The sequence below is a fragment of the Hippocampus bargibanti genome, linkage group LG19, assembly GCF_051943395.1.
Source record: "Hippocampus bargibanti isolate YZ-2025 linkage group LG19, ASM5194339v1, whole genome shotgun sequence".
Taxonomy (NCBI): domain Eukaryota; kingdom Metazoa; phylum Chordata; class Actinopteri; order Syngnathiformes; family Syngnathidae; genus Hippocampus; species Hippocampus bargibanti.
This window is the reverse complement of record NC_142752.1, coordinates 11,347,677-11,370,863: the sequence shown is the minus strand read 5'-3', so window position 1 is coordinate 11,370,863 and position 23,187 is coordinate 11,347,677. Positions and strand designations below refer to the sequence as shown.

At 41.8% G+C, this 23,187-nt stretch overlaps 1 protein-coding gene across 2 annotated transcripts in view; it reads left to right on the top strand.

Annotated features, from left to right (window-relative positions):
• Positions 1-23,187, top strand: part of myt1la (myelin transcription factor 1-like, a) — a 62,754-nt gene that overhangs the window by 27,664 nt on the left and 11,903 nt on the right. The window contains exons 9-19 of one of the 2 annotated variants that reach the window (XM_089022002.1): positions 3,060-3,487; positions 4,422-4,556; positions 7,439-7,529; positions 12,541-12,654; positions 12,889-13,109; positions 17,187-17,488; positions 19,145-19,375; positions 19,546-19,673; positions 19,751-19,819; positions 22,901-22,963; positions 23,033-23,116. In XM_089022002.1, the coding sequence (XP_088878128.1) occupies positions 3,060-3,487; positions 4,422-4,556; positions 7,439-7,529; positions 12,541-12,654; positions 12,889-13,109; positions 17,187-17,488; positions 19,145-19,375; positions 19,546-19,673; positions 19,751-19,819; positions 22,901-22,963; positions 23,033-23,116 (1,866 nt within the window). Of the gene's footprint in view, positions 1-422; positions 851-1,971; positions 2,107-3,059; positions 3,488-4,421; positions 4,557-7,438; positions 7,530-12,540; positions 12,655-12,888; positions 13,110-17,186; positions 17,489-19,144; positions 19,376-19,545; positions 19,674-19,750; positions 19,820-22,900; positions 22,964-23,032; positions 23,117-23,187 lie in introns of both variants that reach the window. The other variant, XM_089022003.1, reaches the window with a different exon arrangement.

Here is a 23,187-nt window from a genome sequence, read left to right as displayed (position 1 = left end):
ATAACTAATTTTCAAATTTGATGTAAAAAATAATGACTGTTATTGTGGTTTACATATGATAATTTGAGATTTTGGTTTGGATTTTAGCAAGCATCCCGGAATTTCATATACTGTAAAGTCTCGTTATATCGATATCGGATATATCGATAGTCCCGGTTATATCGATATTTTTTCGGACTCCCTTGAATATCGATATAACGAGACTTTACTGTATTTAATTTGCTTTCGTGGGCTGAATAAAATGATGTGGCGGGCCAGATTTGGCCCCCGGGCCTTGACTTTGACACCAGTAATTTAATGCAACATGAAATCATTAAAACTGAAATGGTAAAGAATATTTTCATCCTATGTTTTCATTCTTTGCTCCTTTTCACAATTATCTTGAACTTTCAGTCATTTATTTCTTGCTCTGATCCTTTCAGGTACGATGCCTGCCAACTGGATTGCCAGGACGACAGCGGCCCACCGGAGCGCAGCTTTTCCGACATGGTGAACCTGCTGAAACTAGAGGAGCAGCTAAGCCCGGCGTCGCACGGTTACCCCGCCGGCTGCAGTCAGGAGTGCGATGAGGACACCACGTCGGTGGCCTCGGAGCGGTCCGACGACACTTTTGACATGGCCAAGGGGAATCTCTCGCTGCTGGAAAAAGCCATCGCGCTGGAGTCGGAACGTGCCAAAGTCATGAGGGACCGCTTGGTCCCGGAACACAAGCACTCCAGACGGGACCACCACCACCATCGTCATCACCACCATCACCACCGCGGACACGGCGAGCACAGGACGGGTGGGGGCGACGAGCGCAAGTCCAGGATGCACCACGACGCATTAAAGAGGGCCTACTACCACAAAGGTAAAACTCACACACACCTCAAAAAACAAAATGCAGTGATGCCTCGGTTTACAAACCCCTTGGTTTAGGAACTTTTCGGTTTACAAACGTTAAATTTATGACAATGTTATCTTGGCATACAAACTATTTTTCGGGATACACACGGAGCTGCCACAATGAGTGATGTGTCGTTCGCGAACGAGCCCTTTCTCCTACCAAGAAAAAGGCAGCCGGCTTGTTTTGGTCCTCTGCTCTCCGCCCCCAGTCGTCGGTTAAAGCCACGTGATTGGTCAAGAACGCAGTAGTGGGGGGTGGGGGGGCGGTTACAGACAGAGAGAGAGTGAAGCCATTCTCCAAAAAACAAAATGTCTGTTATTCCCCACCCCCAGTCTTCGGGTAAAGCCACGTGATTGGTCAAGAACGCAGAAGTGAGGGGAAGTAGTTTAAACATGAAAGAGACAGGCAGACGACAGAGTGTGACAAAATGGATAGAAAACTGTGAAATTTGGACTCGTTTCAATTTTGATAGTTCAAAGGCACAGTGTGGACTGCAAGGTTAAATTTGGACTCGGGATTTTGGAAATTTGGAAAGGCAGAGTGCAAGGTTAAAATTCCCATTCATCAAGCTCCACAAATAACCCGCACTAGCCATCAGTTCAATTTGAAATGAAAAGACAAGAAAGGGAACCAGCTATTAATGATGTTTCTAGTGTGTCTGCTTGCATCTGTTGCTGTTGCAATATCACAACTTCCAAGATGTACAACCCAGAGCTCCTTGAGACACTTTATGCAAAAAGCCATCCATTCCATCAAGCCATCGACACCACAAAGGTAAATAAAACAACTTTATTATATAGTACAGTATATTTCTTTAATTATAATACCACATAGCACATTTATTATACATAAAATAAGGTATATTTTGTGTAGTTTTAAGGCTTAGAAAATTATAAAGTAGAGAATTATGTTTTATAGGGACCTGAGAACTGATTATTCTCATTTTAATGGTTACCTATGGGAAATTATTTTTTGGGATACACATTTTTTGCCTTACACACTCTGTCTGTGAACCAATTAAGTTCGTAAATCAAGGTATCACTGTGGGTGAACTTGTGATTTAAATTCCCGTTGCACTTGTTCAGAGTCTTCGCGGGGAGAGAAGAAGGAAAGCAAATGCCCAACGCCGGGCTGCGACGGAACGGGTCACGTGACGGGTCTATACCCGCACCACCGTAGCCTGTCCGGCTGTCCTCACAAAGACCGTGTCCCGCCTGAGAGTAAGTCTTGACACTCCACTGCATACTTGACTCTCCGCAAACAAGTCATCTGACTCTGCGTGATTCATTAGCATTAGCTTCTCTATGATAATTCATGGATATTCTGGTTGTTGCCAAAACAGATCCTGTTTTTGTTTTTTCCCGCTGCAAAATCACTGAACCAATCATGGATTGGGATGAATGAGACTTTCAGATGACTTGTCGGAAGCAAATCTTGTGCCGCCTTTATCTTTATTATACATTCTGCATGTTTGTTGTCTTTTATTTTTGTTTTCATTGAAGCATTTTTCTTTAACCCTTTCATGCACCATTAATCAAACCTGATGACATGATAAGCTGTCCATTGTAGCACCCGCTGTCCTTATAAGGGTTAAAACTGACCGCTGTTTTCTACATCAATGTATGTGGCTCAATGATTTGGCAAGAGAATTTTTTAAACACAACCAAATCCGGTAAAAATGACCAAGTCAGCTTTTTTTGTCTTCTCTTATGTTGCCTCCAACATGTTTTTACATCCCTTTCATTGTTTTCCTCCCTCCCTCATCATATTCGTCAAGAAGGCAATCGCTTTCTGCTGATTTCTATGTGATCGCTTTTCTGTAACACCCAACACCACAGGAGTCAAACTCAAGGCCCTGGTAATTTTCAAATTTGATGTCAAAAATATTGACTGTTATTGTGGTTTACATATGATAATTTGAGATTTTGATTTGGATTTTAGCAAGCATCCCGGAATTTCATACGTTTAATTTGCTTTCGTGGGCTGAATAAAATGATGTGGCGGGCCAGATTTGGCCCCCGGGCCTTGACTTTGACACCAGTAATTTAATGCAACAGGAAATCATTAAAACTGAAATGGTAAATAATATTTTCATCCTATGTTTTCATTCTTTGCACCTTTTCACAATTATCTTGAACTTTCAGTCATTTATTTCTTGCTCTGATCCTTTCAGGTACGACGCCTGCCAACTGGATTGCCAGGACGACAGCGGCCCACCGGAGCGCAGCTTTTCCGACATGGTGAACCTGCTGAAACTAGAGGAGCAGCTAAGCCCGGCGTCGCACGGTTACCCCGCCGGCTGCAGTCAGGAGTGCGATGAGGACACCACGTCGGTGGCCTCGGAGCGGTCCGACGACACTTTTGACATGGCCAAGGGGAATCTCTCGCTGCTGGAAAAAGCCATCGCGCTGGAGTCGGAACGTGCCAAAGTCATGAGGGACCGCTTGGTCCCGGAACACAAGCACTCCAGACGGGACCACCACCACCATCGTCATCACCACCATCACCACCGCGGACACGGCGAGCACAGGACGGGTGGGGGCGACGAGCGCAAATCCAGGATGCACCACGACGCATTAAAGAGGGCCTACTACCACAAAGGTAAAACTCACACACACCTCAAAAAACAAAATGCAGTGATGCCTCGGTTTACAAACCCCTTGGTTTAGGAACTTTTCGGTTTACAAACGTTAAATTTATGACAATGTTATCTTGGCATACAAACTATTTTTCGGGATACACACGGAGCTGCCACAATGAGTGATGTGTAGTTCGCGAACGAGCCCTTTCTCCTACCAAGAAAAAGGCAGCCGGCTTGTTTTGGTCCTCTGCTCCCCGCCCCCAGTCGTCGGTTAAAGCCACGTGATTGGATAGAAAATGGATAGAAAACTGTGAAATTTGGACTCGTTTCAATTTTGATAGTTCAAAGGCACAGTGTGGACTGCAAGGTTAAATTTGGACTCGGGATTTTGGAAATTTGGAAAGGCAGAGTGCAAGGTTAAAATTCCCATTAATCAGGCTCCACAAATAACCCGCACTAGCCATCAGTTCAATTTGAAATGAAAAGACAAGAAAGGGAACCAGCTATTAATGATGTTTCTAGTGTGTCTGCTTGCATCTGTTGCTGTTGCAATATCACAACTTCCAAGATGTACAACCCAGAGCTCCTTGAGACACTTTATGCAAAAAGCCATCCATTCCATCAAGCCATCGACACCACAAAGGTAAATAAAACAACTTTATTATATAGTACAGTATATTTCTTTAATTATAATACCACATCGCACATTTATTATACATAAAATAAGGTATATTTTGTGTAGTTTTAAGGCTTAGAAAATTATAAAGTAGAGAATTATGTTTTATAGGGACCTGAGAACTGATTATTCTCATTTTAATGGTTACCTATGGGAAATTATTTTTTGGGATACACATTTTTTGCCTTACACACTCTGTCTGTGAACCAATTAAGTTCGTAAGCCAAGGTATCACTGTGGGTGAACTTGTGATTTAAATTCCCGTTGCACTTGTTCAGAGTCTTCGCGGGGAGAGAAGAAGGAAAGCAAATGCCCAACGCCGGGCTGCGACGGAACGGGTCACGTGACGGGTCTATACCCGCACCACCGTAGCCTGTCCGGCTGTCCTCACAAAGACCGTGTCCCGCCTGAGAGTAAGTCTTGACACTCCACTGCATACTTGACTCTCCGCAAACAAGTCATCTGACTCTGCGTGATTAACTGTTCATTAGCATTAGCTTCTCTATGATAATTCATGGATATTCTGGTTGTTGCCAAAACAGATCCTGTTTTTGTTTTTTCCCGCTGCAAAATCACTGAACCAATCATGGATTGGGATGAATGAGACTTTCAGATGACTTGTCGGAAGCAAATCTTGTGCCGCCTTTATCTTTATTATACATTCTGCATGTTTGTTGTCTTTTATTTTTGTTTTCATTGAAGCATTTTTCTTTAACCCTTTCATGCACCATTAATCAAACCTGATGACATGATAAGCTGTCCACTGTAGCACCCGCTGTCCTTGTAAGGGTTAAAACTGACCGCTGTTTTCTACATCAATGTATGTGGCTCAATGATTTGGCAAGAGAATTTTTTAAACACAACCAAATCCGGTAAAAATGACCAAGTCAGCTTTTTTGTCTTCTCTTATGTTGACTCCAACATGTTTTTACATCCCTGTCATCGTTTTCCTCCCTCCCTCATCATATTCGTCAAGATGCAATCGCTTTCTGCTTATTTCTATGTGATCGCTTTTCTGTAACACCCAACACCACAGGAGTCAAACTCAAGGCCCTGGGGCCAAATCTGAGCCGCCACATCATTTTGTGTGGCCTGCGAAAGCAAATCAAACTTCCTGATGCTTGGTAAAATCTCGACCGAAATTTTAAATTCGAATTTATATTAAAAATACTTGTCACAAGGTGGTAGAAGTGGTGGAGGACCCCAAAAAGGCAGACAGGAGGTCCTACTAGACCCTCCGCACCCTGCCCACCACCTTTTCCAGCAACTTCCCTCAGGCAGGCGCTACAGATCCATGCGCACTAAATCCTGGAGGTTATATTAAATAAAGTCAGCAAGAACAAAATCAACAGTCATCAGAACAGAAAGGTCCAAAGTAGCAAACAAAACCACGCGTAAATCATGACAAGATGAAACAAACCTGACAGGGTGAAACCAAACAATGACCCGACAGTGAATGTTCATGCCGTGAGTCCTTTAAACTGCCACTGATTAAAACGACCAACACATATTTATGTGCAGGCGGGCCCTACAGTGCCACCTTTTGGTCGCAAACCAAAACGTGACAATAATAAAAGCATGTTGTTGTTATGAAACTTCTCATTACAGTAATTTTAACAAGGAGAATAAAATTGCCTTTTTTAATGTGTTTTCTGTCGTAACGGCCCTGCGTGGGAATTTTTTATTAAAATCTGGCCTGCGACAAAAATGAGTTTGACACAACCTGCCCTACACCATAAAAGTATCTGTTTTATGGCCTTTGTGTCCAGCTTTCGTTCACGTTCACTTACTGTCAGAGATGTTTGATCAGACACTGTGGACAAAGGCTCGAACCCAGAAAGATTGTCTTTTACTCCTAGCAGGAGACGCAGCCATTCATGACAGACGCCTGAATTCTGCAGGCCTCTGCCAAGCTATTTATTGAGAGTATATGCAAATTTAAAGGACAACCGACATCAGTTTTTTTGTTTCCTAACTTACATCAGAAAAACGGTTAATAGCATCTAAAATACCCAAAACACGCAGGCTGATATTTTTAATCAAATGCAAAGCACCAATAAAAATGACTTAAAGTGTCCAAAATCTGCAGAAAAATTGAAGACGTCTTGCCTTGCTCGAGAATCGAAACAATGGCTTCAGATTCGGAGAATATGCTTTCTTGTTACACATCCAGTTATGAATATGATTCAAATAGTTCTGAAGAGGAAAGTATAAATGTTTGCAATCGATTAAAGAAGGTCTTCTGGCTCATTTTGAGCGATTAAGACTGATGTGTTGTGTCACAGAAAATGCAGAAGATGGTGGCAGAGCTCCGTTGAAAATAGTTTTATTTTCCAGCTTGGAATTTTTTTCAACGAATATCAAAGAGTTGTCTCGGTGTAACATACAATAATTCACCATTGCATTATTTATGTGTTTACCTTCTAATTTCGCCATCAACACGGAACAACACGAAGTTTCCAGACCAAACAAAGTACTGCAAAATGCATTGAGGTGATACAAAGTATGTCCTTTCTCAGTCAGTGGCGTTCCTTCAGTGACGTAGGGTGAGGACTCGTCACCAACTCAAAAACAAGACTTCCTGAATATTCAGCGCGAGTCTTAAAACGTAAAACATAGCTATATGGCGGTGGAATCTTTGTAAAATACGGTCAGTAGAAGTCATTCGAAACCATTTTACAAATTATGGACAAAACTTGTCCAGAGACGTCGGTTGTCCTTTAAGTGATACATTAGTAAAACATAGTTTTCTTGATTAGAATATCACACCTCTTGAGTTCTAAGCACGAACAGCTGTAAGCAATAAAACATTGTCTTTTCCACGAACTGATCAATTTGTAACCTGCCTAATGAGCTTTTCCTGTGAAGGAGTTTCAAGTCGTAAATTACTCCTGTGAGAAAGGAGTTTCCGAGTCCTAAATTCTGTCCAAGATCTCCGAGATGAAGATGACAGTTTAACAAGTTGTGTCTGTTGACCTCAGATTGGCCCCAGGTTGTCTGTGCTTCAATTGTGTATTCGAGTCACACATGTCCACTAAGCATATAACAGCATGAAAGTTTTAAATATATATATTCTTATTCCCCATCACTCACTCCTGATGATTCTTTCCAAATGATCGCATGTGTTCGCCTGTGTAGCAAGAAGACTGACTGAATGTGCACTTATCACTTTTGTTTGTTCTTTGCGGGATGCGTCTCTCTAGCGCATGCTCGGCATTTGGCGACGCAGAGTTTCCTTATAACTTTCCTGTCTGCTCCTAACCCTCGTTTGTCTTTCTCACCTTCTCCTCTCAAGTCCTTGCCATGTATGAAAATGTTTTAAAGTGCCCAACCCCCGGCTGCTCCGGACGGGGTCATGTCAATAGCAACAGGAACTCGCACCGCAGGTGAGTTTTGTCAGTCAGCGAGCGCTAATGCAGACGCTAAAGTAAGCGCTAAAGTAAGTGAGCGCTTATGTGGGGGGCTATGAAGATGTGTTGTGAGCTGAACACTTTGGTACCTTTTCCCAAAATCTGAAAGGGTGAACATTCGGCGGCGGCCACTCTCGCCGGCGTTCGCTCAACCCAGAAGTAACTCAGATAGAAAGCTAGCTAGCTAGCCAATGCATAGCAAATAGAGAGTTAGCTAGCTAGCTCGACAGCTAATAGCTAGATAGATAGCTAGCCAACTAGATAGCAAGTAGAAAGCTAGCTAGCTCGACAGCTAATAGCTAGATAGATAGCTAGATAGCAAGTAGAGATCTAGCTAGCTATCTTGACAGCTAATAGCCAGCTAGATAGCTAGCCAACCAGCTAGATAGCGATATAGCTAATAGATTGCTAAAGACAATTATCTCCACCTGTCTGCCGGCAAAAGTCGCTTACATTTCGGGCCATTGTGACGTTTCGGTCATAATAACGTACATATAACGATACAGAGTACCGATACAAGACATTATCTAGCTACCTAGCTAGATAGCTAGGAATTAGTAAGAGCAGTTTTAAGTTCAGTAAATGTCATCTTTAGATGGCTGGGTATCTATTGGCTGTCTATTGGCTGGCTAGCTAGCTGGCTAGCTTCCTGTCTATTTGAGTTACTTCCGGGTTGAGTCAACGCTGGCGTGTGTGGCTGCCGCTGCTCACCCACAGAAAAACGTATCCTGCGACTGTAAAGTGACCTTAAGAGTTTTGAAAGGCGCTTATAAATGAAATGTATTATTATTATTTGTCCATTTGGTCAAGTAACATTTCCCCAGGCATAATATAATAATTACAAAAAGTCAAACAATGGGTTGAAAAAAAAAAGGCAAAAAATGGAATTCTCGAGTCACCTGCAGGTTCGGCTCCTGGCAAGGACTAAAGATCCGCTTCTCTCTTTCCTCTTTTTTTCCTGCCGCATAAGTGCGTGTCTTCCGCTGATGTCATCACATCCTGTGAGAGGGGAGCTCATGTTTTTTGACACCTGATACAATATCACCACCGTGCCCTACACATACACAATGAATGTCCATTGATCAATAAAAGCCACAACTAGCCCTGACGTGTATCATTCAATCCGTCCATCATTTTAACTCTCTTGCTTTTGTAACTCAATACATTCAACATGACAAAACAAAACATATGTGATCAATTAGTATTGATCTTTGTGACTCCAAGCTTCCTTTTATTTCTAAAATGATGAGATGATCCGACGAGATGCTAAACTGACAATATGTGGTTGTTCAGGGTAAGGTCCAGTCCAGTTTTGTAAATTCTCATATACAGTGATACCTCGGTTTACAAACCCCTTGGCTTACGAACTTTTCGTTTTACGAACGTTATTTATGACAATTTTACCTTGGCATACGAACTTGTTTCGGGATACACACGGAGCTGCCTCAATGACTGATGTGTCGTTCGCGTACGAGCCCGTTCTTCTCACAACAAAATGGCAGCCGACTGTTTTTTTACTCTATTCCCCGCCCCCAGTCTGCGGTTAAAGCCACGTGATTGGTCAAGAATGCAGATGCAGCAGTGAGGGGAGGTGGTTTAGACATTAGAGACAGGCAGACTATATTATATATTTTGTGTATATAAATAAAAATACACTACACAAAACTACACAAAATATATTATATTTTGTGTAGTTTTAAGACAACAAAATATATTATATTTTGTGTAGTTTTAAGGCTTAGAAAATTAGGAAGTAGAAAATTATGTTTTATGCGGACCTGGGAACGGATTATTCTTATTTTAATGGTTTCCTCTGACAAATTAATTTTTGGGATACACACTTTTCGCCTTACACACTCTGTCTGAGAACCAATTAAGTTCGTAAGCCAAGGTATCACTATACTGTAGTTCGTAAAGTCATTGCTTATTGTGCCTTCACTCCACAAGGAAAAGCTGCACAGCCCCTGTTAGAGGAGCATGTTGCCAGATATTGGCAGTGTTATGTGGCACAGCCCCACTGGGAGTGTGTAGACAAAGCAGCACTAGTTAGCTTAGCATCTGTTAGCCCGCCACTGCAGCTTCGAACGGGCTTTCATTTCTAGCCGTCGTCATGGAAACACACACAAAAACTGCAGCAGCGGATGTGTCGCGCACTATTCCCGCTTGCCGGCCTGCATTCAAACCATTTTTGTCGGGACAGCATTCACTCAATTTGCAGATGTCCACACACTTAAAGGACAACCAACGTCTCCGGACAAATTGTGTCCATAATTTGTAAAATGGCTTCAAATGACTTCAACTGAGCGTATTTTACAAAGATTCCACCGCATATATCTATATTTTACGTTTTAAGACTTACGCTGAATATTCAGGAAGTCTTGTTTTTTAGTTGGTGACGAGTTCGTACGTGACGTCACTAAAGGACCGCCCTTGTGCGTAAAAAAGACGCATTATAGCGGTCCTTCCATCACGTCAATGTATTTTGCTGTACCTGTTTGGTCTGGGGACCTCGTGTCGCACCCAAAAGCCGCCAGGAGGCCAGAAGAGGGCGTCCAAGCTCCATATAAGGAATTTATCAGTCTGTGGAAACGGAGTTGGCCACAGGAGGTCGCCATTTTGTGCCTCTTTTTTTGGGTGAGAGATTTTCCCCCCAATGTTGCCTCAAAATGGCAAAAATAAATTCTTTAATCAATTGCAAACATGTATGCTTTCCTCTTCAGAACTATTTGAATCATATTCATAACTGGATGTGTAACAAGAAAGCATATTCTCCGAATCTGAAGCCATTGTTTTGATTCACTAGCAATGCAAGACGTCTTGGCGTGACGTCACGAACTGGGGGCGGGACATTCTGAAAATGCCCAATTCGCAGCTCAATTTTTTGCAGATTTTGGACACTTTAAGTCATTTTTGTTGGTGTTTTGCATTTGACTAAAAATATCATACTGCGTGTTTTGGGTATTTTAGATGCTATAAAACGTTTTTCTGGTGTCAGTTAAAAAACAAAAAAGTGACGTCGGTTGTCCTTTAAAACACACTTCAAGCTGATCTTTTCGCACAGTTCTCCAAATAAGAGGTCATGCAAGTTTTTTTTTATGTCACTTCCAGTAAACCTTCGCAATAAAACAAAAAAAAAATCATTGCATGTTACACCATTTTACGTTACGATACAATTTCATCACGCGACAATATGATAGCTTAATTCTATCATACAGCATAATGAAAAATGACTCTGATGGGTGATTTCACAATAATTCTAAACCTTGAAACCAGGGATACCCAAATGTTTTCCTGTAGGGACCAACTAAATTTTCCCTTCTCCGGCGGGGCCCGGGTTCAGTATTACAATAATAATAATAATAATAATAATAATTGGATTCGATTAGCCTTTATGATAATAATAACAATCAACAAACTCTACGTCTGTGTAAGCTCTCATTCGTACAGGAGTGGTCCATCGATGAAAAGATTTCTTCAGCCTTTCGGCTTTTCCCTTGAAGGGGTCGCATAAATATATAAATAAATGAATAAATGGATAGACATACAGATGAGTGATGGATGGATAGAGGATAGATATATAGAGGCTTTAAAACAAGTGATATAGCGCTTCTGAAGAACACACATTTCCTGATGAAAACGTGTGTGTTTAAGGCTTCAAAAGTGTTTTATTTATTTTTTTTCTACAAATTGGTCTGTGTAGGCTCTCACTTGAACAAGAGTGGTCCATCGATGAAAAGGTTTCTTCAGCCTTTACATCAATCTTCCAACACTGTTTAAAACCTGACCTTGGGTCAGTATAGCGCTCTTCATCATTTTCACACAACCTGACAAATTTTCAAAGAAAGGCAGCACACTTCACATCTTTTTTGTCACACTCTGCTCAAACTCGCTCATGTTTGGGTGACGGTTCTGCATCATGTATATTGAGAGACCGCATCTTGTTTTTGCTCGTTTCTAACTTCAAGGTGTGACATAAAGTCAAAAGATATGAACATCTTCTGCTTGACAAGACAAACTCTTTTTTTTTTCTATTTCTGGTCAAAAACGGGTAACGTGTCTTTCTGTCAGAGATGTTTGTTTGGACACTGTGAACAATGGGAAATTGTCTTTTACTGCCGGCAGGGGATGTAGCCATTCATGACCGTTGCCTGACCTCTGCAGCCCTCTGCCACGCTATTTATTGAGAGTATATGCAAATTTAAGTGATACATAAGTAAATCAGTCTTTTTGATTTGAATACCACGCCCCTGGAGGTCCCATGTTACAAGCACCAACATCCATAAACCAACAGAACATAGATATTTTAAGGGGTTGTCCTTTCCATGAACCGATAAATTTGTAACCTTGCGAATGAGCTCTTCCTCTGAAGGAGTTTATCAAGTCCTCCCTCCCTTCCGTGCGAGGCCAGATCTCCTACCTGAGGATGACAGTTTAACAGGCTGTGTCTGTTCACCTCAGATTGACCCCAGGTTTTCGGCGCTTATTATTCGGCCTTGTGTTCGGCCAACTAAGCATACAACATGAAACTTTTAAATATGATAACTTCTATTCTTTCTATTCTCTATCATCCTCACCGATACTTTTTCCAAAATTGATATCAATCGATCTAATAACAAAATATTGATTATATCTCATTTAACCTCTTAATGCACAAATAATGTTAACCTACATAAGGCTTTTTCCCCTCAATTTTTTTACCTATTCTTTAAGCAAAAAAATGGCTGTAGACGGCAACACACATGAGGTTATGTGGTAGTGGTTGATGCAAAATGGTGACGCAAACATTAATTAATATAAGAAAAAGTAACATTTGAATATCTGTCCTTTGTAGTGTCTGAAAGGGTTAATTTCACACTGATTGTTCAGGCATGGCACCTCACATATGCCAAAATAGAGATACAGCGAATTACGATGTCACATGTGTGTCAGTGTGCGCAAACTAACCATTTGAACACCCCCCCCCCCCTCACCAATTTCTCACCCTAAGTCTGTCGGGTTGTCCCATTGCGGCGGCTGAGAAGATGGCGAAGGTGCATGAGAAGAGTCACGTGATAGACAGCTGCAGCAGCAAATCCAATCAGACATCCGACCGCGTACTAAGGTACCGCCCACTTCCTTGAACGATTTATACATGACTTCCAAAATCCTTCTGGTGAGCGTGCATCGATTTGGGACAAAATACATTGCCATATTTCTTTGTACAAGTGGATGTTTGAAAAATGAATAAAGAAAACTTGATGACAACAAAAAAAAACTGAATTGTAGGAAAAACTGGGGTAAAAAATAATGAAGTTCATGGGCTGGGCTAAAGGCAAAGCGTACGCTGTCTTGTCAGGCCCATGTGCTTCGTGAAGCAGCTGGAGATTCCTCAATATGGCTACAAGAACAATGTGCCCACCAGCACGCCACGCTCCAACCTCGCCAAGGAGCTGGAGAAGTACTCCAAGACCAGCTACGACTATAGCGGCTACGACGGCCAGCATGGGGGCTACGGTAAAAGGGGCGCGCTCGGCAAATCCCACCACAGCCGAGATACCTCCCCCAAGGCATATGATGGTGAGTTGCATGAAATCATCTCAAGGGCCACTCTTACACCTTTTGAGTTCACCTGTGGCTGACAACGAGGCACTCTAAAGCTGCCAGAACACTTGATGCACAAACTAGTCAAATTGGACTTTAAAAAAATGCAGACGCTCCCCAACTTACGAACAAGAAACATTCCCAAACGGTCGTAAGGTGAATTTGTTCGTAAGTTGCTTCAGTCCGTCTGTGTAAGCGCCTGTGTTGCAAGAAGACTGAATATCTGTGTAAGCTCTCAGTCGTACAGGAGTGATCCATCGATGAAAAGCTTTCTTCAGCCGTCCTCTGTACTTCTTTGAAAGTGTCGGATGGTTCGCTTCTCATCCAAGAGGCTTCGTCAGCTAACTAAAATTTTGCTGGTAGCTTTGACCCTCTATATCAGGGGTGTCAGTCATTTTTTGCCGCGGGCCACATTGTAATTATGGTTTCCTCTCGAGGGCCGTCATGAATTTGGGGAACCCATTAGAAAGTTTAAATCCCTTCAAATATTACATATAGAGCACACAGCAAATTAATGAATTTGCTGTTTTCAAATCTGAAGTCAAGAATAATGACTTTTATTGTGGTTGACATCCAAAAATATGAAATTTTGGCTCAGATTTTAGCAATCATTATGGAATTTAACAAGTTTGATTTGCTTTCGCGGGCCGAAAAAAAATGATGTGGCGGGCCAGATTTGGCCCGCGGGCCTTGACTTTGACACCTGTGCTCTATATATAGCCTTACTGTCCAGAGGTGGCGGTGCCAGACCTCTGCTATGATAGGTCCCTGCACTAGGGTTGGGGGGAGCAGAGGACTATTCCCTGAGGCTACACTGATTACTTCTATTGTCCTGACTGATTATGGTCTAAGATGGCCTCATTGCCCCATTTGCACTGGTATCACCACATCAGCATAACTAAGCCTACATTATGTGGTAATGCTCTAAGAAGTCTGATGTAAGCACGATCTAAATTAAACCTCACACCACCATGGCGATTTAGTGAAGGGTTTTGCTGTTTTAAATAATACAGTAAAGTCTCGTTATATCGATATTCAAGGGAGTCTGAAAAAAATATCGATATAACCGGGACTATCGATATATCCGACCCTGTTTGCATGTAATTTTCTCCGTGCGTGCATAGAAATAGTATCGATATAACTGGGACTATCGATATATCCGATATCGATATCACGAGACTTTACTGTAGCTTCTTTTACTCCCCTTTCAAAGCATCTATTTTCTTTCGCTAAGATTTTAACCTCATTGTCGTCAAATGATTGGTTGCTAGCTTTTAGGTGCATATGTACAGCCGATTGAGGCCCACTCGTATCATCCCTGCGATGTTGATAGTCTTTTTTTGAGAATTTGTTTAGTCTCCCCAATGTATTGCTCTTTACAATCTTCATTTTTACAATGTATTAAATAAACTACAATACTTTGTTTTACTTTGTACCAGCAACATTTTAGTTTGCTGACAAAGCCTCTTGGATGAGAAGCGAAACGTCCGACACCTTCAAAGAAGTACAGATGACGGCTGCAGAAACCTTATCATCCAAGTTGCTTCAGTGCTGTATTTTGTATGGAATGTATGTTTAAGTCAAACACTGAACGGTGAAGTATAAAACACAGACGCTCGAACAGTCATAAAATAAATTCACACCTATTGTAGTACGACGACATACAGTAAAGTCTCGTTATATCGATATCGGATATATCGATAGTCCCGGTTATATCGATACTATTTCTATGCACGCACGGAGAAAATTACATGCAAACAGGGTCGGATATATCGATAGTCCCGGTTATATCGATATTTTTTCGGACTCCCTTGAATATCGATATAACGAGACTTTACTGTATATCCTTGGGTCTTCAGTGAGCCATGACTGAAGCTTAAACATACATTCCATACAAAATATAGCACTGAAGCAACTTACAAACAAGCACTGTTATGCATTTTTGTTATTCATTGCGTCCTCCTGCAGTGTCAACTGGAGTGTCAACCACATACTCTATGCAGCCAATCGCAAGTGAGCTCAGACAGAAAAAGACGCGCAATCCAAAATCTAACTGACAGCATCTCTGTCCGAACATCTTACATACTGTATTGGCAAAAATCTTCGTAAGTACCGTTATTCATAACTCGAATGTTCATAAGTTGGGGTGCGTCTGTAATAAAACTTTCTCGACCGTTGCTCTTCAGCCTTTCTCTTCATGCCATGCGCGCACTCGCTCTCAACAATGAGGCGTTCTAAAGCACTGTGGCTAAAACGGTGCCGAGTAGTACACTTTGGAATCTGACAGGCATTACAGCTGTCAAAAACAATTGACTTTAAAGCAACTCCGTGTTGCAGAACGAATGGATGGTAAAAGTGCAGACAGAGGAAGCATGATTGAGATAACTGAGGCAAGCCAAATTTGCTGTTTGGCTCTCTGCCATCATCGGCAATTCCCTGATTCACAGTGAGGCGTCGGCGCCGTTCGCCATCACCTCTCACGACACGTCACCTCTCCTCTTTTATTTTGTCGCTGCGGAGGGAGGCTCCACGGTCCTCGTGCTAAAAATCACTTGAATTCTGATGAATGTATTATTCAACGTGTATTTTGGATTGGATGAGGCTTTATTAGTCTCGCAGTGGAGAAATGTACATTTCACAGCAGCAAAATGATAAAAGTACGAGGAAAGGAAAGGAAGAAGTAGTAAAAAAACACAGGAGCTGCTGTAAAGGCAGACACTCTCGCCGCGCCATCTCAGAATCAGAATCAGAATCAGAATCATCTTTATTGCCAAGTATGTAGAACACACAAGCCGCGCCATCGTATCGTTGTCAAAAAAAACTGCTAAGTGGCACTATACAGTTCTGTATCACGAAGTCAAAACAACAAAAACAAAAATGATATATTTTTAAATAATTAAAATAAATATTTGTCACCATTTTTGGTCAAGAATACTTTAAAAGCTTAGTTAGTTGGTATTCATGTATTTCTGTATTTTAATTTATTTAGTTATTTATTGTTTCTTTATCGAGTTGCTTGTTCTGTCGCCACAAAGGGACATAAGTCTTCTTGTGCCGGTCCCAAGCCCGGATAAATACAGACGGTTGTGTCAGGAAGGGCATCCGACATGAAATCTTGGCCAAAACAAACATGCGAATCAAACCTCTGAAGATGGAGGTCACTGATTCGCTGTGGCACGACCCCTTGAAGGGAAAAGCCGAAAGGAAAAGAAGTTTCTTTATTGATTGTTTCTTGTTTCTTTCTTCTTATTTATTGTTATTATATTTTTTTACTTATTTATTGTTTCTTGATTTATTTTATCTTGTTTCTTTATTTATGTTTCTTTATTTATAGTTTCTTGTTTCTTTGATTGTTTCTTGTTTATTTATTGATTGTTCCTTGTTTATTTATTGATTGTTTCTTGTTTATTTATTTTTTATTTATTTTTTACTTTTTTATTGTTTATTTACTGTTTCTTTTGTTTGTTGTTTCTTTATTGATTGTTTCTTGTTTCTTTCTTGGTTGTTTCTTGTTTCTTTATTGATTGTTTCTTGGTTGAGTGAACGCTGGCGCGTGTGGCTGCCGCTGCTCACCCGCAGAAAAAATATCCTCTGACTGTAAAGTCTCCTTGAGAGTTTTGAAAGGCGCTTATAAATGAAATGTATTATTATTATTATTATTATTATTATTATTATTATTTATTATTGTAACACAAAGTCACAGACAGCCATTCAATCTTAAGCACTCTCTGCACCATCTTTGTTGGCTGCACTAGTTGTAGATGAAAAAGGAGAGAATCAAAGCATCATTTTCACCAGTGGATCGGAGATGTCTACAACCTAAGTGTTGAAAGCAAGCACAAAGCTGTAGCGTCCTTTGACGAAAAGAGACTGTTCCACATCTCTTGTCCTACTTAAATCCGCTTCAATTCCAAGCCTTTGTGACTTCTTTCTTGAAAATGTGTACATTGGCAAACCCTTGAAGGGAAAAGCCGAAAGGAAAAGAAGAAGACTGATTGAAAATATGCTAAAGATTTTTCTTCTTCTTCCGTGTCCTCATTGTATCGCATATAGCCAAGCGTTACAGCAAGACATCCAGCCCGGCTAGCAGCACCACTAGCAGCTACGCTCCCAGCAGCAGCAGTAGCAGCAGTCTGAGCTGCGGCGGGGGCGGCCCTGGCGACCCGTCCGTAGACCTGGTTGGCGGTGGCGGCGGAGGCAGCAGCGCCAGCAGCACCTGTAGCAAAAGCAGCTTCGACTACACGCATGACATGGAGGCGGCTCATATGGCGGCCACCGCCATCCTCAACTTGTCCACCAGATGTCGAGAGCTCCCACACGCCATGGGAGGAAAAACGCACGGCATGATGATGCAGGTAGATGGGGTGGGGCTAAAGCCAGCATATTCATTTGCATATTATACCCGCACACCCCTTTTGGTAACATGGAGGTGACAAATGACAATCTCTTATCTTTAACTTTAAATTGTCCATCAGTATGAATGTGATTGGTCAGACCACCAGACCGGCGACCAGTCCTTTATCTGCATTACAGTGATACCTCAGTTTACGAATGCTTTAGCTAATGAACTTTTTGCCTTACGAAATTATAATCTTGGCATCCGAATTATTTTTCGGAAACACACAGAGCGCCACAATGAGTGATGTGTCGTTCGCGAGCGAGCCGGTCCTTGGAGCTCCTGAAATGGCAGCCGGCTTTTTTCCCCCTCTATTCCCTGCCTCCAGTCTTCGGTTAAAGCCGCACGGGATAGGTCAAGATCCGTGGTAGAGGAGGGTGGGGACACACGCAGCAGGACACACACAGCAGTGGGTGGGGGGGTAGGTGTTCTAGAAACACACACACACACACGAAAGGGAGATGACAGAGCTTGAAACAAAAAAACAAAAGTGAAAAAAAAAATAAATAGATAAATAAATAAATAAAACGACTTTATTATACTGTACAGTTTATTTCCTTAATGACAATACCATAGCACATTTATTATACATAAAATAAGATATATTGTGCGTATTTTTAAAGGACAACCGATAGCATTTTTTTGTTTCTTAACTGACATCAGAAAAATGTTTTATAGCATCTAAAATACCCAAAACACACAGGCTGATATTTTTAGTCAAATGCAAAACACCAATAAAAATGACTTAAAGTGTCTGAAAACTACTTGAAAATGACCTTGGGATGCCGAGTTTCAGAAGGTACCGCCCCCTTGTTCGTGCCAAAACGTCTTGCCTTGCTCGAGAATCAAAACAATGGCTTCAGATTCGGAGAAGATGCTTTCTTGTTACTCATTCAGTTATGAATATGATTTAAATAGTTCTGAAGAGGAAAGCATAAATGTTTGCAATCCATTAAAGAAGTCCTTCCGGATCAATTCGAGCCATCAGGACTCCAATGTTGCGTCCCAGAAAATGCACAAGATGGCGCCCAAGCTCCATTGGAAATGGGCTGATTTGTCTGCTGGAAATTTGTGTCAACTAGTATCAAATAGTCGTCTTGGTGCAACACACAACGATCGCATTATGTCTGTGTTTTCCTTCTAATTTCGCCATCAACATGGATCAACACGAAGTTTTCAGACCAAACATAGTACCCAAAATGTATTGTGTGTCGCTTTCTCGGTCAGAGGTGTTCCAGACGTGACGTCTCGTCAGGCATCGTCATCAACTCGAAAACAAGACTTCCGGGATATTCAGCGCAAGTCTTAAAACGTAAAATATAGCTATATGCTGTGGAATCTTTGTAAAATACGCTCAGTCGAAGTCATTTGAAGTGATTTTACAAATCATGGGCACAACCTGACCGGAGGCCTCGGTTGTCCTTTCAGGCTTATTTAGTTGAAAATGATGTTTTATGGGGACCTGCGAACAGATTATTCTCATTTTAATGGTTTGCTATGGGAAATTAATGTTTGGAATACATACTTTTCGCCTTACACACACTTTCTGGCAACCAATTAAGTTCATAAGCCAAGGTATCACTGTATTTGTCTTTCTCTGGTGTGTTTGGATCAGAGTACAGCGTGTGACCTGGATGAGGGGGACGGCGACGGCGGCGTGGACGCTGGCGGTCAGCCGGGCGGGCCTGAGGGCAGCGGCACGGTGCTGACGCCGTTGCAGCCCATGTCCCCCCAGCGGCAGGCCCTACTCAACAGCCACCGCTACCAACTCAGCCAGGCAGACTGCTGGGACCTCCCGCTGGATTACACTAAGATCAAACGTGTGGACGAGCACCACCACAAGGAGGTAAAAGCAACAGATGACATCATGGTTTTCATGTGCTTTCTTCTTAAATTCTGATGGCATAAAATTCGTGAGCATAAATATTGTGGTGAGCTATTTTTAGAACAGACCTGTAGGCTACTTATGGCGTCCGTTTATCCAATGCGTTGCAGTGATTTTGTTGGTCCCACTAGGGCGATGAGCTGGACGCCTTCCACGAGCTCCTGGACGAGCAGCACTACCCGACCGAGGCTAGCGCCGTTCCCAGCCCTAAACACCACAAATACTCGCCCTGCAAGGAGCCCAAAAAGGAGACCCTCACGTAAGAACGCAAATCCCATGAGAGGAGTCCCTTAGGTGTTTGTTAAAAGGTGACACCCATGTGCTCGTCTCACGCAGGCTGTCCAGTTGCCAACTGGCCGACAAGAACCTCAGAGGAATGATAGCCTCCAACACGCAAGAGCTCAGGTGAGCATCTGTCCCTTGTTTCATTAATTAATGATGGTATTGGCAGTGTCTGAAACTCGTGACAAAACGTTACCGGACACCAGGGCAGACAACTCTGAAAAGTTGCCTGCCCAGCCATAAAGTTGCCTGCCCCATTTTTCACAACTTGAAACACATTAAGACGACTAATCGCCAAAAAAACAATTGTTCCAAAGTATTATGGATTGATAAGCAGAATATATAACAGAACAACACTTTAAAAAGTACCTACCACAAATGCTCCCTTGCTTAATTTATGGTAAATATCCCTTGCTGATGATTTTGCTCCAGTTGTCATTTGTCCAAAAAGTGTTCGGCATGTTGTACAATGCAATGTTTGCGTTGATTCGTCTGCTACAAGCCACGTGAACTCCTCCTTCCACGATGCTTTTAATGTACGTTTACGTTTTGTAGCGTCATAAATTTTGTTCGCTTCTTTTCGAGGTTTTGTTCGAGTCTTTCTTCTGGGCTGAGGTTTTGGCTTGATTCCAAACCACGTACAGTGAGACCTCAACTTACGAACTCAATTGGTTCCCAGACAGAGTGTGTAAGGCGAAAAGTGTGTATCTCAAAAAGATATTTCCCATAGGAAACCATTAAAATGGGAATAATCCGTTCCCGGGTTTCCATAAAATATACTTTTCAACTAAATAAGCCTTAAAACTACACACAACATACCTTATTCTATGTATAATAAATGTGCTATTGTATTGTAATGAAAGAAATACACTGCATTGTATCATAAAGTCACTTTATTTATATTTGTGATGGTCATTTATGGCTTGATGGAATGGCGTTGGAGGTCGAAGGTCAAAGGGAATTGCTGTTTGGAAAGAGACATGACGACTGTAATTAAAGAAATAAACTGTGCTGTAAAATAAAGTTTTATTGACCTTTTTGATGGTCGTTGATGGCTTATGGAAGGAGAGTCACCTTCCATAAGGACTGTTGTTAACTTAACCTCTGGTACTGTTCGGTCGTGTGCTTCCGCCGAAGATCACTCCGCCAGCCGTGGTGGGTGTGTATTATGAAAATAGTGCTTATTATAAGGTTTAATTTTCATAAATTTGACGTTTGTAAGATGAAAAGTTTGTAGGTTGAGGTGTTTGTAAATTGAGGTCTCACTGTATCCATTTTTCTTATGGATTGTGTGCATCTACTTTGGAAAATGATATGCAAATGCACCCGGAAGCACAAAGTTATTCAATGCAGGCTTCTGATTGGCTGCCGAGTATGCAAATTGCCAAACAAACCGAAATTCCAAAATTTCCAAACCGAATGAAGATTTCAAAATCGGAATAAAGCAAACGCTTCATTTGAAAAATAATCTTTTTTTTTTTCTTGAAAAAGTTTTCGGCCACCCGGGCGGAGACGTTCTGTAACGTCTATGTATTCGCCCGACATAAAAGTTGCACGCCGCGGGCGTCCGGACAGACATTATTTCAGACACTGGTATTGGTAAGAAATAATCTAATTAAAAAAAATCCTCATTAAAACATTTATGAATATTTAGATTTTTTTTTGTAAATTTAAAAAAATAATGTACCGTATTTGCCAGTGTATAAGGCGCACCGGAGTATAAGGCGCAACCCCAATGAATGGTGTATTTTCAAACTTTTTCCATATATAAAGTGCACCCGACTATAAGGTGCACCTTCAATACATGAAAAACGTTTTCCAAATACAGTGATACCTTAACATACGAATGCTTTAGCTCACGAACATTAAATTCGCGAGCATATAATCTTGGCAGACGAACTAGTTTTCGGCGGATGAACCAAACCACACGGAGCGCCAGGGTGGCTGGCGGACTAGTTTTCGGCGGAAGAACACAAAACCATGCGGTTAAACCACGCCACAGTGGCTGTCGGACTAGTTTTCGTCACCCCCTTTCTTTGAGTGCGGACGTGGTTTGTTATCGAGGATAGTTTTGCAATTATGGGACAGAAAAAGACGCCGTTACAGGCTTGTGTTAAGCCGAAGAGGACACAAAAGACAATTACAGTCGAGCATAAGATCATCGAAAAACACTAACGAGGTGTAGGCTGGCGGTCTAGTTTTCATCACCCCATTCCTTCGAGTGCGGACTTGGTTTGTTATCGAGATACTTTTGCTATTCTGGGACCAAAAAAGACCCGAACCACAAGCTAGTGTTAAGCCGAAGAGGACACAAAAGAAAAACTTCTGTTTATTTGGATTAATGGAAAGCAGCTAGCAGGGGACAGTGTGACTGAGGGTATTATCGCCGAGAAAGCATGGCAACTTCACTCGGATATCATCAAGAGGCAACCTGGAAGTTCGTCATCCATTGACAACTACCATCACAAAGGTAAATAAAACGACTTTATTATACAGTGCAGTTTATTTCTTTAATTAGAATACAATAGCACCTTTATTATACATAAAATAAGGTATATTTTGTGGAGTTTTAGTTTCAGTAGAAAATTGTTTTATGGGGACCTGAAAACGGATTATTCTCATTTGAATGTTTTCTCATATGAAATAAATGTTTGGAAGACGAACTTTTCACCTTACACACACACTCTCTCGCAAGTTCGTAAGCTGAGGTATCACTGTATAATATATAAACGTTTTCCAAATGTAAGGCACACCACATTACCAGGCGCTACAGTTGAGGCCGGGGTCACCCACTACTTCCTTTACAGGGGGAAATGGAGTAGGGGGCTGATGACTGTAGTTGTGAGACCTGTTGTGGCTCAATATTACTTCACATATAAGGCGCACTTGCGTATAAGGCGCAGGGTCATCTTGTGAAGAAAATGAAGGCTTTAGCTTGTGCCTTATACACTGGAAAATTCGGTACGTCCCTTAATTGTAATTTAGTACATCATAAGTCTCAAATAACCTACCGGACTTTCAAGCAGTGCCAATTTGTCGTGGCAAAACTTTAAGCAGTCAATTTCCAGCAACTTCAGTCACAGATATTTCTGCCACCTCCCCCAAAACAAAAAAAAATGCTGGAGTAGTCCATCTTTCATGGGGGTCTTTCACTCTGCGACTGGGTACCAGCGGACACAATAAACACAGTGTCGTGTCCCTCAGGTGTCCCACGCCTGGTTGTGACGGATCGGGACACATCACTGGAAACTACGCCTCCCACAGAAGGTAACGTTAGCAAGTTACACCATGAACATCTTGGTGGGATCGCTAACGCTTACCTCTTTCACACTTCAGCCTATCCGGATGTCCTCGCGCCAAGAAGAGCGGCATCAAAATCCTCCACAGCAAAGAAGACAAAGATGAGCAAGAGCCCATTAAGTAAGCTTCTTCGTCGTCAACCAATTGGAATCATAGAACCTTTGGACCACGGGTGTCAAAGTCATTTTTTG